General features: G+C 39.6%; 1 protein-coding gene across 1 annotated transcript; it reads left to right on the top strand.

Annotated features, from left to right (window-relative positions):
• Positions 1-4299: 4299 nt before the first annotated feature.
• Positions 4300-21246, top strand: LOC139645619 (protein FAM171B-like). The gene is made up of 8 exons (XM_071521396.1): positions 4300-4429; positions 12575-12820; positions 14347-14439; positions 14672-14830; positions 15928-16098; positions 17766-17882; positions 19493-19616; positions 20217-21246. The coding sequence occupies exons 1-8, from the start codon at positions 4300-4302 to the stop codon at positions 21244-21246; spliced, it is 2070 nt and encodes a 689-aa protein (XP_071377497.1).
• The last annotated feature ends 1520 nt before the right edge of the window (positions 21247-22766 follow it).

The following is a 22766-nucleotide window of genomic DNA, read 5'->3' as shown; positions in this document are numbered from 1 at the left end:
GCACAGTGCAGCTGCATAGTAAATGCAGCAATAAACAGCACTAATGTCCTTTTCTCCTCCTCATCTCTTATTAATATCCCAAATCCAGAGAGCAAAAAGTGTGTGCAAAAAAAACTGCATTCATCTCTCAGGATAAAAAAGTATTCTTGTTAAATAGAATTATTAAAATGTACAAAGCAATAAGAAATTATAAATATAGCTACTAGCAGCAATATGGCCTAGAACAGTTTAGCTGTTTAGCCATGAGGGAAAAAAGGAGAAAAGGAGGTGAAAAAGGAAAGAAAGGAAAGAAAAATGAAATCTGTTAGGCCTAAATGATGCATTTAACCTGTTCGAGGCACTTCACGTATACTAGCCAGCATACATAGGTGTAAAGTGTCACATTATGGTTGCACCAGTCAGCTCTCAATCTCAGGACCGTTGTCGCCACAGGCAGGTCATGAATTTGTTGAGCCAGCTAGGAAGTGATTCCACCTGTGTGTTTTTTTCACAGTATGACTTCATGAGTGCAGGGTTTTAAAAAGCTGGGGGCATTTTGAGTGTTCCTGTTGGTCTTAATGGACAACTTTTTTTTTTTTTTGCCATTGTTACCTGTATGTAAAAAATGTAAATGCAGACTGAACTTATTTTGTCAAAATGGCAGCCTGCACCATGTCTCTTCTCATATCTTCATCAAAAAAAAAAAAAAATTTATTACAGATGACCTGGATGATGGTCTTAATGATAATCTAGTTCGATGTAAGGGTTAAAAATTCATGTAAAACACCTGTGCACAGTACAATTTATAGTAAGACAATTATAGTCACTGTGGGCTCTTTTTTTTTTTTTTTAAACCTTATATAACATTTAAAATTGAAGGTCTGCAGATCATTTGGAAGCTGGTTTAGTGTCATTACAATTTACAGTATTAGACTTAGTTAGTTTTGCAGTTTATGAGAAAAACTTATGATTAACTTCATAATTTCCACTCTGGAAATTGTACACCTATAGCAGGCTTATTTTTAATGATTTATTAAAGTTTTTCACTTTGGACGGATGCTGTAGCACCACCATCTGCAACCTTGGCCCCATACTACAGTACATGTCGTTTGGGACTAAACCAGACGGATCTGCAAAGTTTGGAAAGAAAGAAAAAGAAAGAAGGAAAAAAAAATAGACACATACAATAACAAGAGGCTGCCAGACCTTGAGGCCCGGCCGCCTAATTAACAGAGAAGTTTTTGGACTGGTTTCACAACTGGATGAATCTTGATGCATGAAACTCTAAAGGAGCCCGTGGCCAACTTGCCCTCTTTTGGAAATGGCAGTGAAACGGAGAGGAGGTGGTGAGTATCTGTAATGAAGTACATGCACAGAATTGCAGAGGTGCAGCGAGGGAGAGACATGCTGTGTCGCGTCATTTTATATTCCAATCATTTAACATGCATTAACTCCAGCCGGTGTTGGAATACATCTGCCGACCAAAACGCTAAAATCAGTTCCACACTAGTTATGAAACACAATTATAAATCAGCCCGCAGATCAAATGGGAGAAGGAAGAGACGTATTTTGCTCTGCTCATCTCTCCATCCCGAAGCGCATTCCTCTCATGTCAGCCGACCCACGGGGGTTTAAAAAGTCATGTCACGTTATTGTGTTGTGGCACAGGAACTGATGATGGGGAGCATGTTGCTGGAGGAGCTCCGTTTGTCATGTGGAGTAAAACCGCGTTCTTGGCAGTTTAATTACGGCGCCGGGGAGGCTCTCCTTCACGCACATCCGCCGCGTGAGTGTCTGGGACGGAGGATGGAGAGTCCCTCACACCCACGACGAGACGGCCCCTGCTGGCCGGGGGATTCTTCACCAGCGGCCAGGCTGTAAATCAGACGGTGACCCCGTGGAAGAGAAGGGTGACGGATGGTTCAGCTCCCTGACCACATTTCAACGAGTTTCACAGATTCTCAACACTGCTGAATTTTCTTTACCAGTCAGTTAGATTGTGAATGGAATGACTGTTGATAGGATGCTGAGCTTTCATCTGGTTGCAGGGAATCATCCTGAAGGACCAAGAAAACCCATTGTGCAGCAACACTAACTCTGTTCTGCCACAGACACGGCTATGATTGCTGCACAATCATAGCCTTGATTCAAATAAGTCTCTATTTAATGCATCAACAAAAATGTTACTATGGCTTTTTAGACCTTTTAGACAACAGTTCCCTAATTCCTAAAAAGGACATACAGTATGATAGCTGTGAGTTACACCAGTTATGACCAGTAAGCATGGGCAGCATTTTAGCATTTAGAATTTTATATAGCAAAAGACAGATAGTCTGTGTTTTTATTTAGAATTTTTTTTCTTACAGCCTTTTCACTCATTTTAACACATTTTTTGAGAAGGCTTGGTAGCTATTACCACAACAAACCCAGTCCACACACGCGCACATGCACACACACACACACACACACTTACTCACACACGCTACATGCAACAGGTCCCTTCCTTGGATGTTCAAAAGAATTTCCATTAACGTCTCGCGCATTCAAAGCCACTGGACTTGCAGAAGTGGTACAAAGTATACTAGGCCTTGTGAGTAGACTTCTTACTTTTTACTTGAATGAAAATAAAATCCAGTAGCTATCCATTAGAGTTGCACCAGCCCTGTTTCAATGAAAAGTAATTGAAAGGTAGGTGAAAATACCTTTAAAAAAAAAAAAAATTTCTGTGAGGAACTTTGGAAACGGGAAGCATCTGAATTTTGCTTTAATGTTTAAAGTTTAACGAAGTCCTGATGTAATGTCCTGCAATGCATAGAGTAATACAATCTGAGGCTCCTCTACTTTCCATACTTTTCTCAAAGTCGTTAACTTTATCATCTCCCTGTCATATGCCGGAGCATGCCAGCTCACCTCAAAAAGCCTTCCTGATGCTGACATTATTAATGGTAAGTCATGCACCTGTCTCTCCGGGCAAGGGCTTATCTTCCGTGTGACATTGTCTATCACTTTGTCATGCTTCCTGTCTTATACCCTCACATCAGTTTATTGCCTCTGGTCCGTCCCTGGTATTTTGAAAGTGAGCGCAGCTGCAAATTCTTACAATAATCCGCCCCATCCACCCCCTTCCCCCCACCCGCCCAACATGTCACCTGGCAGACTGTCATCTTGAGTCTGAGACCAATTAAGATGAAAAGAATTCATAATATTGTAAAAAGAACTCAGAATTGTTTTACCGCTGTATTTCATGACAGGAAGAGTATGAATTCATGAGAGCTTATAAAGCCTTTTGAGACATAACAATAAAGCATATCCCACAGCTTATAAAACCTTTTATTAATATAATGGATCAAAGTAGGTTTCGACTGATATGGGGGTTTTGAAGGCTGATAATGATGGCAATAGTTTTAGCTTGAAGTCATCAATAGCCAGTAAATTGTGCTGCCACTTAATGTCTTTAAATTGGACCATTTTCATGCCAAAACATTACAAGTATTCAGCGTTTCCCCCAGAATTATCTTCTTGTCAGGGTGGAAAATGAAGAATTAATTTACACAAAATATATTTGAGCAGTTAAATGAAAAAATATAATACAATTTTGTAGCTGTGGTCAGGAAGGAACCTCATATCATCATCATATCATCAGTTGACTGGACGATATCTGATATTTAATAAAAGGCCAATATGGGCCCAATATATCTGTCTACCCCTTGCACTAATGGGATAGTGAGCGTAGTTCATTCAGCACAAAGTTTAAATTGACCTTTATTCAACCAGACAGCTCAATATCAAGAGCAAACAGCCAGTTAATATTATTCTGATTGCCACTGACTATAAATCTATTGCAGCAGCCAATAAATGGAAAAGATGTCCAATGTAAAACATGACTAGAAATTTAGCAATAAGCAATGAATGAAAAAAGATGTCCACATAATAGAATAGAATAGACCCCCTTTGCCTTATTTACAGTGTTTTAATGACTAGGCAGCATTGTGTATAGAATAACAGAGAGAACTTCTATCAGTGCTGCAATAAGATTAATAGAAGAATGCAGCCAAGTATGGAGCAGAGAACAGCCACAGATTTCAGGGGTGAAAGCAAGCCGATTTCCAAAATAGTCCCAGTAGATGCAGCTATTTATGTGGAGAAATGAACCATTACAGCATCTAATTTGTGGCAAATTGATCCTGGAGACTCGGGTTGTCATCCATCCCCCTGCTAGTGTGTTTAGACTCCGATTTATACTTTGTCAGTGGGGAATAGAGTCGGGAGGACAAATGTGTCAGCTCACTAGCTCTCTGAGGCCGCTGTCACAGAAGAAGTATGATGGTGAAGAAGCCAGCTGTGGAAGGCTTCACTCATATTTTGGCAACGGCAACAGTGCAGCAGCAAGCTCTGCAGGCTGACACCGACCGCTATGAGGAAGCCAACCTTGAGGCGCGACTTGGAGGAGGTGACAAAGTGAAACAGAGCTCAAATATCCAAACCATAAACACTAAAGGTTGACTCTGACATTAGAAAGCAATTGTGTGTCAGCAGTGCTGGAGGTCTACCAAGATGGAACATTTGAAGGATTTTATTCAGAAATGAGGTATCCACTATTTGAAAATCATGACACCTACTTCTATAAAAATGATATAAAATGATATTAAAAAAAAATTAAAGGAATTATGGGACTTTCTAAGCGATAGTTGGTAACTTGTAATATTAGGTAAAGTCTTTGGCTGGCAAAATGCGAACATGTTAAACACTGGGTCAACTAAAATGCACAGATATTGAATGATGAACTTCGGGTTGAACTCTTAAAGGAATAGTTCACCCAAAAATGACAATTCTGTCATCATCTCCTCCCCCTCATGCCAGTTGAAACACAGGTGAAGTTTGTCCATATAACACACAGGGAGGTTGCCAGCACAACTCCATAGCAGCCTTCTCCAAAACAACTGAAGTCAGTGGGGACCAGTTCTTCAGAGTTCCAAAAAGACCTACAGTATATTTACACCATCCTTTAGTGCAAATCTTAACTACAGCTGATTGATTTGCAACAAATAATGGTGTATATGTCTTTCTATTCACAGTGTGATTGTTTGGCTGTTTTTGTTTTGGAACTCTGAAGAACAGGTCCCCATTGACTTCAGTTGTTTTGGAGAAGGCTGCTACCAAGTTGTGCTGGCAACCTCCCTGTGTGTTATATGGACTAACAAATTTCACCTGTGTTTCATTTGGCATGAGGGTGAGGAGATGATGACAGAATTTTCATTTTTGGGTGAACTATTCCTTTAAGACTAATGTCATTTCAGTCATAATTATTCATTTTCCCCCACATCTTAAACCATCTCTTCTACATTTACAATCATCTCTAGCACACATTCCTAGTTCACAGTCAGTAGAGGATGCAAACTACAAACACAGCCAACCATAATAGGCATCCAGTGCACACATTACTAGCAATTACGACTCGTTCCTTAGTTTCCACTTGGTTGGAAATTGCACACATAATATTTCTTGTTGCTACAATGCAGTTTCTAAATTGCTGAGTGTGCCATTTCAAGCAAGAGCGGTCAACTCTCCCTGCAGTTTCTGACTGTGGGTAGAATGAGATTAATGCACTTAAAGCCAGCAGGGATTATGGCGAGGTCCTCCAAGCCATTATCCTACCAATGTTGTATGTGCATGTCTATATTTATAGATATGTAGAGTTAATGCAGTGAAAGTATAGTCTAGGTCTAACTGGTGCTGAGAACATGTAGAGGAGGATAGTGGATTTTATTGTTGAGCGTCTTAGAGATGTTGGAGTAGGCTTTATTGAGAGAAAAAAAAACCCATCAGGAATGAATACAGAAAATAGGTAGGACAGACAGTCTAGCAGAACAGACCAGACAACACAACCAAGAAAATAGAGAAATATAGAAACCCCAACTGCCACCATGACTCCATAATGTAAATAAATCCCAGTCCATACTCCCATTCAAAAGAGTCCATATTGCTTTCCCAGTCTTTTTCTTACACACATAAAACATAGCCCAAAAGAAAGAAAAACCCAAGAAGACAACATGGCCAAACTGAATGGCATGTTTTTCCCCAAATGGCCTCTATCTATAGCTCTGTACAAAGCACGGGTTATGTAATAAGAGAATTCAAAAAGAGGCTTGAAGCAGAATTCATTTTCACGCCTACTGTGCTCAAGCCATTACACCACAAAACTCCTAAAACTAAATAACTACTGTAATAATAATAATAGCTTTATTTATATAGCACCCTTTGGAACAAAGTTACAAAGTGCTTTGCAGAGAACAAGGAAAGAGCACAGGAAAGAATATAAAAAAAAGGCAGAAAAACAATTCAACCAAAGACGATAAAAGTGAGAAAAAGTCAAAACAATAGATAAACAATACAAAAAAAAATAAAATAACAGTATTAAAGAGCACTACTACTACTAGCCTACTTTGTACAAGTCAGATTCCTCAAGGACAGACATTAATACACCCAAAACGTTGTCTGATCAAATAAATTGATTGAATGTTTAATATTGTATGTATGAAAACAAGACATGATACAGTAGAGGATAGATGACAGATGTGTGTCTAATGTAGGCTTTGCACACCAGTTTTCACATTATACCAGTTCTTGTCAAAACTGCATTTTAGGCTGAATCAATCAGTAAGGGTCAAATTTACAGCAACAGAAGGCATCGGCTCTCCTTTGGTTAATTGGTATCACATTACCACCATCTAGTGGCCAAAATCACTCGATACAAGCGTTTAACCCTTTTATTTGCACTGTAATACATTAGAAATCATCCCATATAAAATCACATTGTGTCCGCTCTGTTATGATAGAATCAGTCACCTAAAGTGGTGATGGGTGGGAGGTTGAAGAGATGGGTCATTTCAGTACAGCACACCAACTGACCAGGGCCTGCAGGACTAGACACAAGTGATAATGGATTATTTATTGATTTATTTTCATGCTCTTAATCCTGCTTACATATCAAGTGTTATGTTTCCCCATGCATGACAATCAGTTATGCATGCATAACACTATTGACGCAGCCTATAAGACGATAGATAGATAGATAGAGTACATACATACATACATACATACATGGGCTACATACAGACACACAGGTAGCCTAATAAAGAACGTAGTATTCATGGTTTCTAAAGCAGATAGGCTAAATCAACTAGTCTCCAATAACAGTCCTCCATTTAGTGTAGGCTAAACCTCGACGCAGACGCAGCTCTCTCCGGCCAAATGAAGCAGCTTAAAGGGGCGGAGTTTCAACTAAACTGCTGAGTTTGAATACAGCGAAGCGTCAGCAACTTGTCCGAGTGGCTGACAGGAAAAAAAAAAACACTGAAAATGGCAGCGGAGTGAGTGGCAGGAAGAAGCCGAAACTTGGAACTGTAACGAGGCTTACAAACTGGCGCAAACCGCTCAAAGTCATGCGGCATCCGATCTATCTTCTGTCTCTGTTGGTTTTCTGCGAGAATGGAAAAGCGACTGGAGATTTCACTCCCGCCGGACGCACTCTGCATCTCAATGACGGGAACTTTTCTGACCAGCATCGGATGAAACCGGATCAGCATCAGCACCGCCAGCAAGTGCTTGACTCCTCGCCAGGTCTGTGGGCTTGTTTGTTTTACAGAATAAAGTAAACTTTAGTGGTGGCATTAAAAATATCACGCTTCAACCTTTTAGCCTATAGCTACAGGAAAACTGTAGTTTGAGGATAAAGTTTGAAATAGTTGATATTATTTTCACGATTTCTTTCATTTCTAGGCTATTTCTTTATCTAATATCCTTTAGACTAAGCTGTTTTCCTGCCTTCTGCATCATGGTTTGCACAGAAATCTACTGACAATTTTGTGGATCAGCATGTGATGTGAGAGCTTGCTGATGTGACCTCATGACCAACCGTTTCTCCATCTGTTGCCTGTTCCCGCTTCACTATATCAACAATATGATCAGCAATATATTAACAGTATGTACTAGACAGAAATTGACACTAGTAAAAACTACCTGACGTGAAAGATGCTGAAAACGTTTCACTTGACTAGCATTGGTCAAAAAAGTGTGTGTGTGTGTGTGTGTGTGTGTGTGTGTGTGTGTGTATGAGAGAGAGAGAGAGAGGAGAATCTTTTTTTGTTGCTCATGCTGTCTTATTTAACAGACGACACATAGTTTCAAAGTGAGTTTTTCTTAAATCTATACTTGAATAAATCTCTCTCTCTCTCTCTCTCTCTCCCTCTGTCTCTCTCTCTCTCTCCCTCAGACTCTCTCACACACACACACACACACACACACACACATGCACAGCACTTTCCATGACAATCTGCTTGTTTACAGCGGGGCAGAGGAGGAGGAGGAGGAGGTGGAGGAGAGGAGCTGAAAGGGGGGATTTGTGATCCTGCGTTCCCTCTTCAACCGTTTCATGACTAATTCATGCTGCTGTAGGAGTGCATTCCCATGCCTCATCACATGATCCTCTAGTCTGTCTGGTCCACTAAGAAACACTTGGAAAAGCGCCCGGAGATGCTGTCGTCTCTGGTGCCACATCCCCCCTGCTGGCTTGCGGTTGCCAAAACCTGTGTTTCCCCTACTTTGTCGTTTCAATACAGAACAAGAGCTCAGGGGAGAGACTGACCACTTTCTTAAAAAAAAAAAAAAAAAAGAAACGCTTCGATCTACAAATGAACAAAAGCCACCTTTCTTTGTCCAGATGGTCAATTCTTCCATGCTGAGACTAACATCATCATTGTTTTCCCTACATAATAAAGGCTAAGCAACAGATTTGAAGATTTAATCATCCGCCCCCCCCCCTTAGGATGTATTGTAATTATATGACAACAGGACTGTTTGTTCGGACATCAAGTCGACATGCCTCCCCCTCACCAGGCTTCACCCTAAGCATCTTTTGTCTCAAATCTCTGTTTAAATTGATATTGCCAACCTGTGCTTGAGTTGTTTATAGGCTGATTTGGTTCCACATGCCAAGGGGTGCGCTCATGTTTTCATCTATTGGTGGAATGTATGGCCTAATTCCAACACACACACACACACAGTCCTGTTGGGGGCTACCAGAGATAAGTCCCTGCCGGACCATCTGTCTGTCCTGCCTGGTGGTCTCACAGTCAACATGTTTCATCTGTTCCTTCCTGCTTGGCATTCCCTACAGTGTTTTGTGCTTGTCATCCACCAATGCTGGCCTACTTAACATCTCCATTTGCATCATGTTGAGTTCTGTTCTGTGTTCAAAGGATAAGGCCGGTGCTTTTTAATGCATTGCTTGCCGTCAACAAATCCTATGAAAATAACAAAATCAACAATACGTTTGCTGTACTCCCGTTACTTTCTGACTTACCACGTACCGTTTTTAGCTGTCAACCCGGAAGTAATTGGCTCCAGTTGTAAGCTAAAAACCTTAAAATACAGCTCACAAAGACATAGTTTCAATTTTAAAAATCGCTAACTGTTACCACGAAAAGTCAGGCTGTTTTAGTTATTACCAAATCAAATTCAAATGGGAACAACTTCTGCAGGGACTATTTTCAGTGCTACGGAACTACTTTCCTGAGATCGCAAAGTGTTTACAGCCGGCTTATTAAGTTGTTTGAGGAAAAAATCGGCTGGCCCGGTGCATCGAGATGATGAAATATGCTGCCCAGAGCAACAGCATGGCTCTTTGACGTGTTTTTAATCGTTTTTTTAATATAATGGAGTTCTATGGCTGCTGGAACATGGCTTCATTGGGCACCGGCTACATGGTTAAGATTTGCTGGCAAAACAAAATCATTGCTGATTTTGTTATTTTCATAGGATTTGTTGACGTTAAGCAATGCATTAAAAAACACCGGCCTTATCCTTATAAGTAACATTGCAGCATTTGGTGAAATGATGATGAAGTAACGCTGCATCTGCTTTATGTGCCAGCAAAATCATCTTAAAATGCTTAGAGCCACAGACATGGAAAGGAGGATAATTATCAATCATAATTATAATAATTATCAATTGCCATTCTCACGTTTACTAAGCTGCAAAGTTGTGCTTTTGTACTTTTTGTGAATTTATTTTCACATCCTAGACTAATCTCGTTGAACTCGTAATTCGATCAATATCTTCCACATGCCAACCAACTGGAAATGTATTCTAAAAAGTCCAATATATATCCATTGATAAAGAAATCCTCCAGTTTTCAAAAAGAAAAGAAAAACACTTAATTGCAGGTGCTTTTTGCTGGACACCAATGCTATCATGTGCCTGATAATTTATTCATGCTATATCACGCCCATCAGATAACGTGGGGTCTGTTTCTCACCCTACCAGAAAAATGGCTCAGCGGCCTGTAAGACAGCCCATTTCAATCCACTCCATAAACCTCTTTGTGGTGGGTTCAGTTCGCCAAATGGGGAGATTATAGTAATCTGGCATGGCTCACCTCCACTGCAGATTTAGCGACCCCCTTCTGTTATGTTTGGCCACTAGGACAGAACACACACAACGAGGTCTCCTTTCCCAAAGAGGCGTCCTGTTTCCCTTCTGTACTGGTGTAAAGCCCAATGGGAAGAGCAAAGCACCAGCACTGCCAAGATGAGAGGTTTGTGTCCCACTGGGGCCAAAAATACATGCAGTCATGGTAGTGTGAGGCGTTTTTGATAGAAGTGCCTACCAGATGACATATGTTGCAAGTATTTGTGGTGTCTGCTTTTGCTTCTGATCGGCAAAGACGAATCATTAGCGGCCATGATATGAGATGAATTGTTTAGCTGCCTTTGGCACTTGCTGTAATACTGTGTAAGCCGGTACCATCAGGCGTGGCTTCACTGGCTTTCAGAAAAGCCTTTGGCAGTGCTTTCAGACGCAGGATTATGAGCCATCACAGTGTAGCAGCAAATTCAACCATTGCCACTGTCAGAGTCACCATTAGGGAAAGATGCTTAAGATATTATCCGTGTTTAGAGGGCCGTGACAGCAGTGACACAGCATTTAATCATTAAAGGGGCAATAAGTAAGATTCTTACTCCTGTATCGCACAAAATGACCATAATATCTGTGGGGGTTTGATAGGGTTGTTGATCAATAACAATAACTCAACAATTACTTTGCCAGGTGGTGAGATTTTTGGCTTTCAAAACTCACTTTCTGAAACTGTTTTGGAACAAAAATCTCCTGAATTTCAAGACTCCCACCAGATTTTCCCAGTTGGTCTGCGGATTCAAACAGTCGATTTTCCGGTCACAAGCCTGCTTTTCTAATCTTAGACTATGACCACCTTCACGGTTGGCCATTCACACACACACACACACACACATCCACTGAACACTGTGGAATGGATATTAAAGTTCACAACACATGAAAACACCGCAAATTGTCTCACTCATTGATTCTCAGTGGCTATTATTGCATGTGCTTATCTGCGCGACCTCCATTTATTGATATAGAGTCATATAGTGATATATTACTCACTATTCTTTCTTCATTATTATGCAACACTATGCTTCAGAAATCAAGTCCCGTTATCATTAACCTACATACAGTATTGGGTTGTGTGGCACAGTGTGATCTTGATTAATTGGGTCTGTGAATAAAGTGTCACATTATCACTAGGCCTAAACGGGATTCTATAGGAGCTACATGAACACATGATTAGGGCTCCCATATGAGAACCACATTATTGGGAAGATATGTTTAGCTGCCTGCATGCTGATGTAGCATAATGGTGTCTTGAATGTGTGCTGCTTTGTACTAATTGCCCAATTTTCCCATTTGTATTTTAGTCCACCTCTTCTGTTGAGATAATTTAACTGACATCCACAAGAGGTTCTGCTAATTAGTTTCCCTGTAGTGTTGTCAATAAGGCCTCGTCTGTGATAATTGGACCTGCAGTTACTCCAAACTAGGCCCACTATTTTCCCCCACTGTTCTTCAATAATAATACTAAAGACTGTGTTTGTGCTGCATAACTTCCAGGTGTGAATCTGTTAAAATGAAAAGCAGGGCAACGCTGAAAAGAGCAAGCATGTTCAGCAACATTTCCCAGGACAAATAAAGGTTAAAATAATAATCTGTTCATGTAAATAAATGTCTGTTTTGCTACTCTCTACTGTCAACTGATATAGCACAATAGTAATTCAGCCTATTCCCAGGTTGTTAAAGCTTTCAAAACAGCTGATATTGGGTAGGTCTTTCCCAGGGAAATTCCTTTGGCACACAGGAAGTGATGCATTATATGTTTGTTTGGAATAAATAGAAGAAGAACAGGGTAGATTGCATGAGCAGCGACAGCCATCATGGCTGAACAGACAAAGAAAAGAGCGCCACCTACGGAAACTCAAACTTCATCAACAGAAAATCCAAGAAAAAATACTGCACTGGTCATGCTGTTGATTGCCAAGTGATCTCTGGGAAGTTCAATGTAAAAACACCAATGACTATTTACCACCAAAGATGTTGCCAAAAAAAAAAATCTTGTGAATTACCACTTTATAAAATACGATGGCGTAATTCTTAACATGATCATCTTGTCTGAAAGAGAAAGTGGGGAACATGAAGTGTTTGAGTAACAGCACCATCATCCTTTATCTTAACCTATAATCTGTGTTTCTCCCAGGTTCAGCCTTCACCCTGAAGGTCCAGGTCAATGACATGCTGAGTCGTCAGTACCTGAACCAAGCTCAGGTGGAGGTTTACGTCAACTACACCAGGACCAACACAGCTCTCACTGAGGAGGATGGAGTTGTTTTGCTTCATGTACCGTATCAACTTGGGCTGCCTATCGCCATTGTGGCCAGCAGGGAAGGTTACATTTACACAGTGCTGCCTTGTAAAACCAGCAGAATGCCAAGTAAGATGAACAGTTAACGTGTGAGTGCTGATAGAAATTTTAGGTACTGGAGGCAGAAATAATCTTATTGGTTGAGTTAAACCTCAATGGGCGGAGCCACAGTTTTTAAAAGTTAGCTAACTGACAGAGTTGATTGGCAAAGAGGGAATTCTGGTCAAAATATAAATAAAAATATGAATGGCAATACTTTCTTTTTTGCATTAATTCAACTAACAAGTCTGGATAACCCTAGAATGACTAGATTGCATTTTTTCAATTAGTATGAAGAGTGCTAGGCCTTACAATAATAGCTTCCTCCTCTCTTACCCCTTGCTTTTTTCGCTGTACTTCACAGTCCAATATTACTTACACAGAAAAAACTGGTCCAATTTAAGTTTAACTCAACCAATGAGATAATTTCTGCCTTCAGAGCAGCTCTGCCTCTGAGAAATGTTTGTATAACCAAAAGTCCAATCTGCTGTGAGTAGGTGTGTGTCTGTGTCTATTTGTGTTGTAATGTGCATGTGTGCAGACCTGGGTCAAATAGTATCTGCAAATTAAATCATTTTTTTAGTCTGTATGGAGCACCAGATGGCTGGGCTTTATTGTATCAGGACACTTCAGACAGTGTCACATAAGAAATCAATCACAGAATATATTGAGTTCCATAAACTTTCCTGTGATATGTTTAACTTTATGGTATTCGTTGTGTTGCCAAAATTTGCCACACCCTACTCACCCTACTCTACTTTCCCACGTTGTGAACTACTTTCGATTGCGCAATGCAAGACCCGCCTTAATGGGATGACTGACAGGTGGATGCCTGTGACAATGTTAATGCAGTCCCCTCGAAAATTCATTTGCAATTGCATTTTGCCAGGGAATCAGCGCAGTGGCGAGTGTATTAAATGGCAAAGACAGGAGGCGCTGTTTCGCTTTTTACATTTGGATAAGCATTTACATTTGCCACCTTTACAGCATAATATTGTCTTTGATAATGAAATGTACCCTATTAGAGAGTGCAAAACCATATACGGTAAATGACATAATTGACAATTATAATTTTGACACCATTATTGCATAATCACATGAAACATATCTATGCAGTTCAGGAAATACACTTTAATTTTCCAATTTGCATCATCATTTGAATAAAGCTAAAAATAAAGCATGCAAATCTCTTTTTAAATGAAATGTCAATACTAGTATAGGAATTGTCAAATGCAAATGACATTATTGAATTTGAATTTGAATTTTGAGCCAAAAACTGCACATACAAGTGGCAAATTTAAATTCAAATGTAGGATTACATGGCCATATTACATATTACATTTCCATTTGAATTATGCATGCGATACGCTTCCATAAATCTTGAAGCTAAGAGATAGTATTGAGGTAAAAGCTTAGATAAGGCACTGTAGTGAGATGCTAGACCTGATGAAACATAATGTCACAGTGCCATCTAGTGGAAAAACAGCACATTTTGAAATAAAGTATTGAAAGTTAATTTTCTATCTTTTGTTCTTTCCCTTAAATCATTGTTGTAGTATTTTCATCAGTGACCATGTCGCTACTTGGTCTGAATCAAGGCAACATCTGGCTTTTTGAAGATTCTGTCCTTATAACTGGCAAAACATCAGGTATGTGCTGTTAACAATTGACAATGACTCTCCTCCAATTTCTTTCTATCTATCTATCTATCTATCTATCTATCTATCTATCTATCTGCAATATTTTAAGCTCATATCCTTATAAGCATTTATTGAAGGGAACTGAAAGAATAAATTGTCCAAACATGGCTGTATTAGAGAGAAAATACTATTACTGTCTATAATTTTCTTCTCTTGTTCATCATGATTTTATTATCTGCAGATGCTTCATCCCAGCCCATTGTTCAGTTTCCTAAGAGCCTGCTGAACTTGGCAGAGGGCAGTGATATCTCCTCTGTTCAGGCCTATCTGACTTTCCCCAAGCTGTCAACAGATGATGACGACTCTCTCAGCACTTTGGGCGTCATGAGCAGTAAATCAGGTGTGTGTGTGTGCGTGTGTGTGTGTGAGAGAGAGTAGGGTGGTGGTGGGGGGAGGGGAGGGGGGGCTTTTTGGCTTTGTCTTTAGGTCCATTTTAGTCTGTTTTGTTTTCTCTGTGTTCCCTTGTACTGTGTGTGTAATCTTGACAGACAGCAACTTAAAACTGCGAATACTGAAGTGAAGGTTTTGGAAGAAGTTATGCCTATACTATTACAAAATGATTGCTGACATGACAGTAAAACTTGTTGTAGAAAACATTTTAGTTAGTAGCTATGTTAAGACGTGTGCCTTCAAAGCATTTCATTTGAAATCATAGTATATTTTTGAAATCGTGAGTGATCAGTTTGACTTTTTTTCCCCTCAAAATCTATATCTAGCATTTTGTCCAACAGCAACAGCATTATCAGTATCTATATTATTTCTACCCAGTCTGACATAGGAAATAGAAAAGTTGCATTACTGTTTACATTCTGGCTCACGGTTTGTATCATAAGAGTCTTGATTGTTGCACATACTCAGATGAAAGTATTCTACGACTCATGAAAAAGATTCAGATCTGTTTCAAATGATCCAGTGCAAATATTGAAAACAGTTCCAGTGTCTGTTATTATTACCTTCCTTCTCCTTTTGACCAGATTATCCAAGCAGTAGGAATGGGATGATATATCGAAATTCAGTGTATCGCAATACAAAAATGTAACAATACATATCGTGGGGCAGAACAATTAATCGTGATATTAGCTACACTTTATTCTGCTGTAGTAATCACAAATGAGATAGCTTGCCCAATTCTGCACACGTCACACTGTTGTCACTGAACTTTTATTTATTACATTGTATCGTTTTTGTATCGAATTGTGAACCCCATATCATGTATGGAATTGTATCGTGAGATAAGCAAATCATCCCATTCCAACCAAGCAGAATTCAGTTCTTTCAGTCAGACCAAAATTTCAGCTGCACTGGTAATAGTATTTGAGTTGTGGTGTTTATATAAAAGTGTTTCATTGAGAGAAAGATAAAACTGAGTAAATTAAATTACCCCAGTGTGCAGATTATTAGGCTTCACTTAAGCATTTGTTTTCTCTTTGTGTTCAGGATACAGCAGCATGGAGTTGAACCCTGTGGCGGCTGTCAGTGTGCAGCTTTTCTCCAGAGAGTCAGAGTTAGATGTGAGTGGACCCGTACAGATCACCCTCCCCATCCCTGACAACTGTGGACTGCAGACCTCAAATGCTGTTCCAGCCTGGTTCTTCAACTGGACTACTGGTGAGTTCAAGTCAGGGTCATGTATGCCCAAATCAAAAATATTTGGATCTTTGAAGAACCTGGTGAGGAAATGATCATAATCAGATGGTTTCTATGTGGAATTTTTACTTGCTTGATGCACTAGATGAGGTGTAATAACTTCTCATTAATGTGATAAACCAACAATTTGCAGGTGATAGTGTAAAATTGAATTTGTTTTAAATGCAAGGCATTTACAATGATCACCAAAGACCTCTTCCATACACATTCCTTTTCAGATGCAGTGCCATTGTTAATAACCAAATTTGGGAATGGGTCACAGTTGTGTATGCAATTTTGATTATTACATTATCAGTTCAGTTATTTCAATTTGAAAACTGAAAATGTCAGCATTCTCAGTAATATAATGAAATCCAATAATGTAATAATTACGAAGTTAACAGGAAAAAAATTACAGAAGGTAACCTTTAATATGTTAATGGCAAATCCATATGTTAACAGTATTATTGTACTATTACCGGCAAATTGTTATTATATTAATGGCTTATTACATTCATGGGAATTTTTTACATTAACACTTGTAACAAGCTTGCCACACAGGACAATATAATGACTGCCAAGTTTAGACAAAGTATTTTAGATTCAACTGAATATATTTTGACAATTTACCTGACACTGTTTGACTCGCAGTAAACTTAACTCATCTGGTACCTCAAGTAGATTAAAGGTAATGTGTATTTTTAACCTGGACCCAGGTCTGGTCAGCACTCTAACACTCTAACCCACTGGGCCGTTTTTAGTTCTTTCAGTTAAATATATTCAGCCATCACAATACGGCTGACCGTTTAATCTATGAAAAGAGGTCAGCTGACCATTTGCCTCTGGTTTCTGTTAGAAGTGGGACTCGACCCCACCCCTCCAGGGGAGATTTTGACCTGAATGCGGCACCTTGGGCCACTCAGTGATCGTGCCTTATTATTGTCATGAACCTGACTCAGTTAGATGCCTCCGAGGAGAAGTCCTGTTGTAAGGCGTGTTTGTTAGTCTATCTTTGCTTTGTACAGTTCACCATGTTGTACCAGCCAATGCTTTGCTGATGGTTTTTCATGACTAAAAATATAGTCAGAACTAATAGTGTATAGTTATGCTTAATTGACTTATAGGCAAAAATCTTTAAAGTGAGTCAGTCTAGGGTAATGTGTATTATAAATTAAAAAGTCCTCAGATTTGACAAAGGCATAGCTACTTTCTACTACTTTGCTCAGAGTTTCATGTGAAGCAGGCATATTACACAGGTTGTTTATGGTCCTAAAATAATAATAAAAAGTAAATAAGACATGATAAGAAATCATGGCCTTGAAAGTGACTAAATTTATAGTAAAGCATGGTTTTCAAAATCACAGATTTGCATCCTTGTTCTCAGCTGTCAACCAATATAATGCCTGGTCAAAAAAAAACATGTTTTTTGACCATAAAAGCCATTGAACAGTTCTTGAACGTAATGCTTGAACTGTGAACTATTTATTTAGGACTTTATCCTTCTATGATTATACTATTGTCAGAGAGACAAAAGTGGTATGCTTCAATATGTGAGATAAATAAGAGCACAGATGCTTTCAGAATACTACTTACTACATACTTTTATGTAGACAGTAATGTTGATTTGTGACTTGGTTGTTTTTATCTAGGTGGATGGATGAGAAAGGGACTGGGGATGGTGGTGCTGGTAGAAGGAAAGCTGATGTGGACATTCACAGCTCCTCACCTGGGCTACTGGATCGCAGCACCTTTGTCATCCAACAGAGGTAAGTAATCACATTATAAGTGTTATCCATAAAACATAAGATAATACAACTTTATCAGCAGGGTTGGTGTGATGTTATGGGCTGCAATCATTATGGTAGAGTGTTTTCTTACCAGGTCAGACACCACCACCCCCTTTTGATCATTTACATATTCTGTAAGCAATTCATAAAAAGCATACCACAGGGGAAAAAAAATACCACTTGCTCTAGTCATATAGTATATGTAGACTGACCTGGTAATTCACATATGGGCATCAATTGGGTTGCTTAACCTTAGCTTAAAGTACTACAATTTTGATTTTGTAGATTTTAGAGAGCAAAGGTCAAGCAAAAGTTTCCATAAATTTAAAGAAAGGTGAGCATTCAGGTCCAGTGTTCCCTCTAAGCTGCGTCTGTGTAACATAGTTTGATAATTTAGCACATTGACCAAAATTATATGTTTTCAGTTATCAGTAATTGCTCCTCTTGTCCCCAGAAAATGCATCAATATAAACAGGGATTGAGTCACATTTATGTATAAGAAAACTTCCTACTGTGACAATCTCAGGCCATAACACATACATTTTATTAACCACTTGTGCCTTTTGTGAACAATTTTGCATCATGTGCCTCTACCTAAGTGTTGCTTAGAGGAATTTGGGGTTTCTCTAAATAGTATGTGGTCCACTGGACGTGCACACAGACCTGAATCATCAGGGTGGGTGTTAAATATTTAACGCTTAATTACCTTTCATTAACTTTCATTGCCTATCACCTGGGCTATTGCTGAGAATTAGGCAGCAGTAATGTGGCTCCGTCATGGTAATCAGGCCACAAGTAAATTTACAACTAAATTCAAATTACCAAGCTTTATGAATGATCCTACATTTGATTAGACAAGGTTCCCCAGTGCCATATGGCTAGTGGCAGAGTTAGTGCTGTGTTCTATTCACTGAGATGCAAAACGATTTTTGTGAAGGTTTGTGTAAAACCCATCAGAGGATTGCTCTGATTGTGGCAATTTTATTTTATTTTAGCTGATGAAAAGTAAATTCCATAGGCCATTCCAATCCATAGACCCTTTTCTTTTAATTCATGTATGTCTACTGTCTGAAGAACTGTAGATTAATTGAAATTTGTCAAGTAAATTCAATTAACTGCTGTTTTTTTTTTTTTTATGTTGCACATTTCACCTAATAAATGAAGACATTTCTGCATTGATCTCAGCATATTGAGTGTCCTTTGAGGCTGTTTGGCCCTGCCCAGTTGGTGTTCTGGTTAACTGGCTGCTAAAATTGTTTTCCCCATCTTCCACCACATTCTATGGGCCCAGGTATGGGACAAAAGCAGTGTAAATGAAGATTAAAAGCTGCTTCTATTTGAAAGTATTTCAAGTGAAAGACAAAAAGTTGCATCCATTCCAAAGCATTGTAAGTGAAAGGTAAAATATGAAAGACAAAAATTTTATGTGAATGGCAAAAAGTCATTCAGATACAATACTCACTGAATTGATGCAACTTTTTTATTTTCATTTACAATGATTTTGAATGGATTCAGCTTTTTATGTTTCACTTTTCACTTCAAACATCTTCAGCCTTCTAACCATCTATGCCTCCCAATACCTGTTCTAGGCTTGATGGGACTTGCCACCCCCATCGACTTCATCTCACACCATTCATCTTTTCTGATGGTTTTCCTCGGAGGAACGCTTCTTATTGTCATCGCCATTCTGCTTGGCTTGTTGTGTTACTGCAGGTAACAAAGGCTTTTGTCTCATACTGTGTCTAAACTGTGGTGAGGTTGATGTGATAGCTGTAATTTGCGTAGAATAATTCCAACATCAATGTTTAGCAATAAAATATGATTAATGGGCTGTATGTGAAAGTTGACATTACTTACTATTTAGTAAGTAGAAGTAAATTAATTAGTCGCAGGCAGTTCACACAAATCTGAGGATGATTTTAGATTCAGATCTCAATTTTGCATTACATTCCAAATTTTTAACCAAGACTGCTTTTTTATCAGCTAAAAAACACAGCTAAAATTAGACCATTTCTTGTCTTGCCTGATGCCGAAAAGCTCATACATGCCTTTTGAGTAAACAAGCTTGAAACTGTTCTAAGTTTAATACCAGTAAAATACCAAAAAACGAAACAAACTGCCAAACATGTTGATTGCAAATGCTGCATTATGTATTGCAATGAATGTGTTAATAGTTTTCTATATTCCCACTGCATATTAGTAGGGAGTATGCATGATGAGCTTTCAGATGCAGCCCACATAACTGAATTAACTGTCATGCCCCATTTCATTGGCCTGGCATTGTTTGAGGCAGTCTTTCTCTCTGGTTCACAGAAGTTCCCTCCGTGAGACTAAGCCAAAGAAGATCCACGCTACCAAACTGTCAAGAAAAGACCAAACCACCTCCACATGCGACAGTGAACTCTCTGAAGTATCTTCAGGTGACTCTTGTAATCTGCAGGATGGGTTGAACCAACCATACACAGAAAGCGGGGATAACCAACACAATGCTTCAGTTATTTCCAAGCACAATGGCAATATTATAGCCAACCCCAAGGCCACAGAACTTGGATTGATCCAGTTTGATGAAAATGCGGTGGCCATTAGGCTGGAGTGTACTGAGCCGGAGCTTAACGCCGACCCTAATGATCTGACGAGTTTACACGAAACGTCCCAGCAGATGAGAGTTCCCCTGTCCCTGAATGACAGTTTGTTTTTCTACAACCAGCCCGTTGCCATTCTTCATGCCCCAGCATTCTTCCACTTGGAAGAGCAACCGGAGCAGCCGCAGTGGAGCAAGTCGGCCACTCTGCCCCGCGCAGGTGCTTCTAACAACACTCCCACAGAGCCGCTGAGTAAAGACAGTTTCACCCAGACTCTGCTGAAAGGTCCTGCTGTCTCCCAGAACCAAGCAGTAGAAACTGAGGAGCAGCTTGGGGCTCCAGGGGGCTCCCAGGCGCCGCCCTCCTCCAACCTCTCCAGGGGTCACTACGGCCTCCCGGAGTCAATGTCGGTCCCGGGAACATTACATAAAATCGGGGACAAAAGACGCTCCTGCTTGGGCAGTGAGCTCCAGGGAAATTCGGAGCACGCCTTGGCAGAACTTTCCAAAATCCCTTCACCTCTGCCTCCGCGGGCCTGGTTTGTATCACTGGAGGGCAAACCAGCAGCTGAGATCCATCACGCTGTGGCAGAGCAGCAGAGGAGACGAAGGCCGACAGAGAGTCGAGAAACCAGCTTAGACTCGGGGGTGGATATGAGCGAACTGAACCAGACAGCTGGTCGGAGGGCGGTAACACTGGAGCGCAATGCTACCTTTGTCAAGAGCAGTGCACCCAGCAGTAAACCTGCCCCTCCCCAGTAAAAACAATTAAAGGCAATGGACCTCCCAATAAACTCTAGTGCACCCAGTTTGTAAATCAGCAGCATCAATTCAACAGTGTCAAACATAAATCTATCTAGCTATCTAGGTATTTGTAAAAACAAAATGACTTTTTCACCTTGTTAGCTAATTTTCTTTGTCTTAACTTACACTTATTTAACAATACATGCCAAAAATATATTTTCTCATATTTTATATCAACACTACTTACTTTTCCTTCCTGGAAAGTCATATATTTTTAGTGGTTACTGCATTGCGTATCAGTAGGCGTACATAAATATTCCAACCAATAATTCCCCTTCCTCCTGTTATATAAAAGCTTCAACTTAACAACTTTTGATGTGCCACGAGTGGCAAAATATTCCTCCTCTTCCTCTTTCTCCTCGGCTTCCTGCACTCCGAGGGTTTTGTCCACTGCTGCTCCAGAGACAGGAGTGATGGAGGTGTTGGAGGAGGTGTGTGCTCCTCTACAATAGAATGGAGGCTGGCATCAAGTTTGTCTGAGTCACTTTGCATGCATGCTGTGGTCTAACCCCACCCATTTCTGAACAGTCCCTCCCCATGTGATCTCCTGGCCCAGTGTGAGCAGGGAACATTGTGGTTGGACAGTGGGGTTAAAACCACAGGTCAAACACAGGGGAAGCGATCAGTCATCAAGTTCAAGCACTCAAGTTCAATGGATAGACTGTCATGGACTAACTAAATATGACTGTATGTGTATGCCATTTTAAAAATGTGATCTGATAACTGCTTGTGTCATCTGATAGCTATTTGTTGTATGCCTTTTATGCATGTATTTTTTTATTTATGATTGTTTGAATAATTTCATTACACTTTAATGCAAAAAACTGACCTGTGTGATGTCAAAATTTGCTTAGTATCTATGAAACTATGCAATATAGTTACGACTCCAGCTTGCTTATGATAAACACTCAAAAATGCAAACACATTACACATTTTAAATACATTATTACATGATATTCAGTCTATGCTTTCAACTTACTTGCACGTTTTTAGTTTTTACACCTAAATACTGGAGCATACACTCCAGATCAGTTAAGAAACATATGCCAATTGGAGGATGGTTGGCCCTTGCAGGAATCAAATCCCAAACATTGGCTCTCTAACTTTTCCTAATGTTGAATGAATAACCCTCATACTTACGCAATGTGTGTTTGTCTGGATCATAGTGATGGGCATTTCAGCTCTTTTTAGTCACTCAGATCCTTTGGCACAGCTCACCTGGCTCCCACATGGTTCTTTGTTCAGTAATTTACATTTTTGTCAAAATCAGCCTTGTGTTTGTACACATGCAACACTTAAATTTGCAGTGGAATCTTACTGTACATTTTTATAACTACAAAAATACAAATTTTGCATTATGTTTGTTATCAAAAACGTTTTAAATAAACATAATTGCAAAACAGCAAGGCAGTAGGCTTCAATGCTACCTGCATTGGAAGTAGGGCATTTGTAATATTGTATTGACATTGCACAATAAC

The sequence above is a fragment of the Centroberyx affinis genome, unplaced genomic scaffold (genome assembly GCF_046629955.1).
Source record: "Centroberyx affinis isolate AG114_WGS23_722 - 3 ecotype Tasmania unplaced genomic scaffold, CSIRO-AGI_Caff_v1 ptg000886l_1, whole genome shotgun sequence".
Classification (NCBI taxonomy): Eukaryota; Metazoa; Chordata; class Actinopteri; order Beryciformes; family Berycidae; genus Centroberyx; species Centroberyx affinis.
Note: the sequence above shows the minus strand (reverse complement) of the source record. Positions and strands in the feature narration are given on the sequence as shown.

Bases quoted from the DNA above. Each gene is read 5' to 3' on its own strand.
- LOC139645619 (XM_071521396.1), top strand. From the start codon at position 4,300: ATGATGGTGAAGAAGCCAGCTGTGGAAGGCTTCACTCATATTTTGGCA. The intron at 4,430-12,574 runs GTGACAAAGTGA...ACCTATAATCTG, and splicing joins TGAGGCGCGACTTGGAGGAG to TGTTTCTCCCAGGTTCAGCC. The intron at 16,099-17,765 runs GTGAGTTCAAGT...GTTTTTATCTAG, and splicing joins GTTCTTCAACTGGACTACTG to GTGGATGGATGAGAAAGGGA.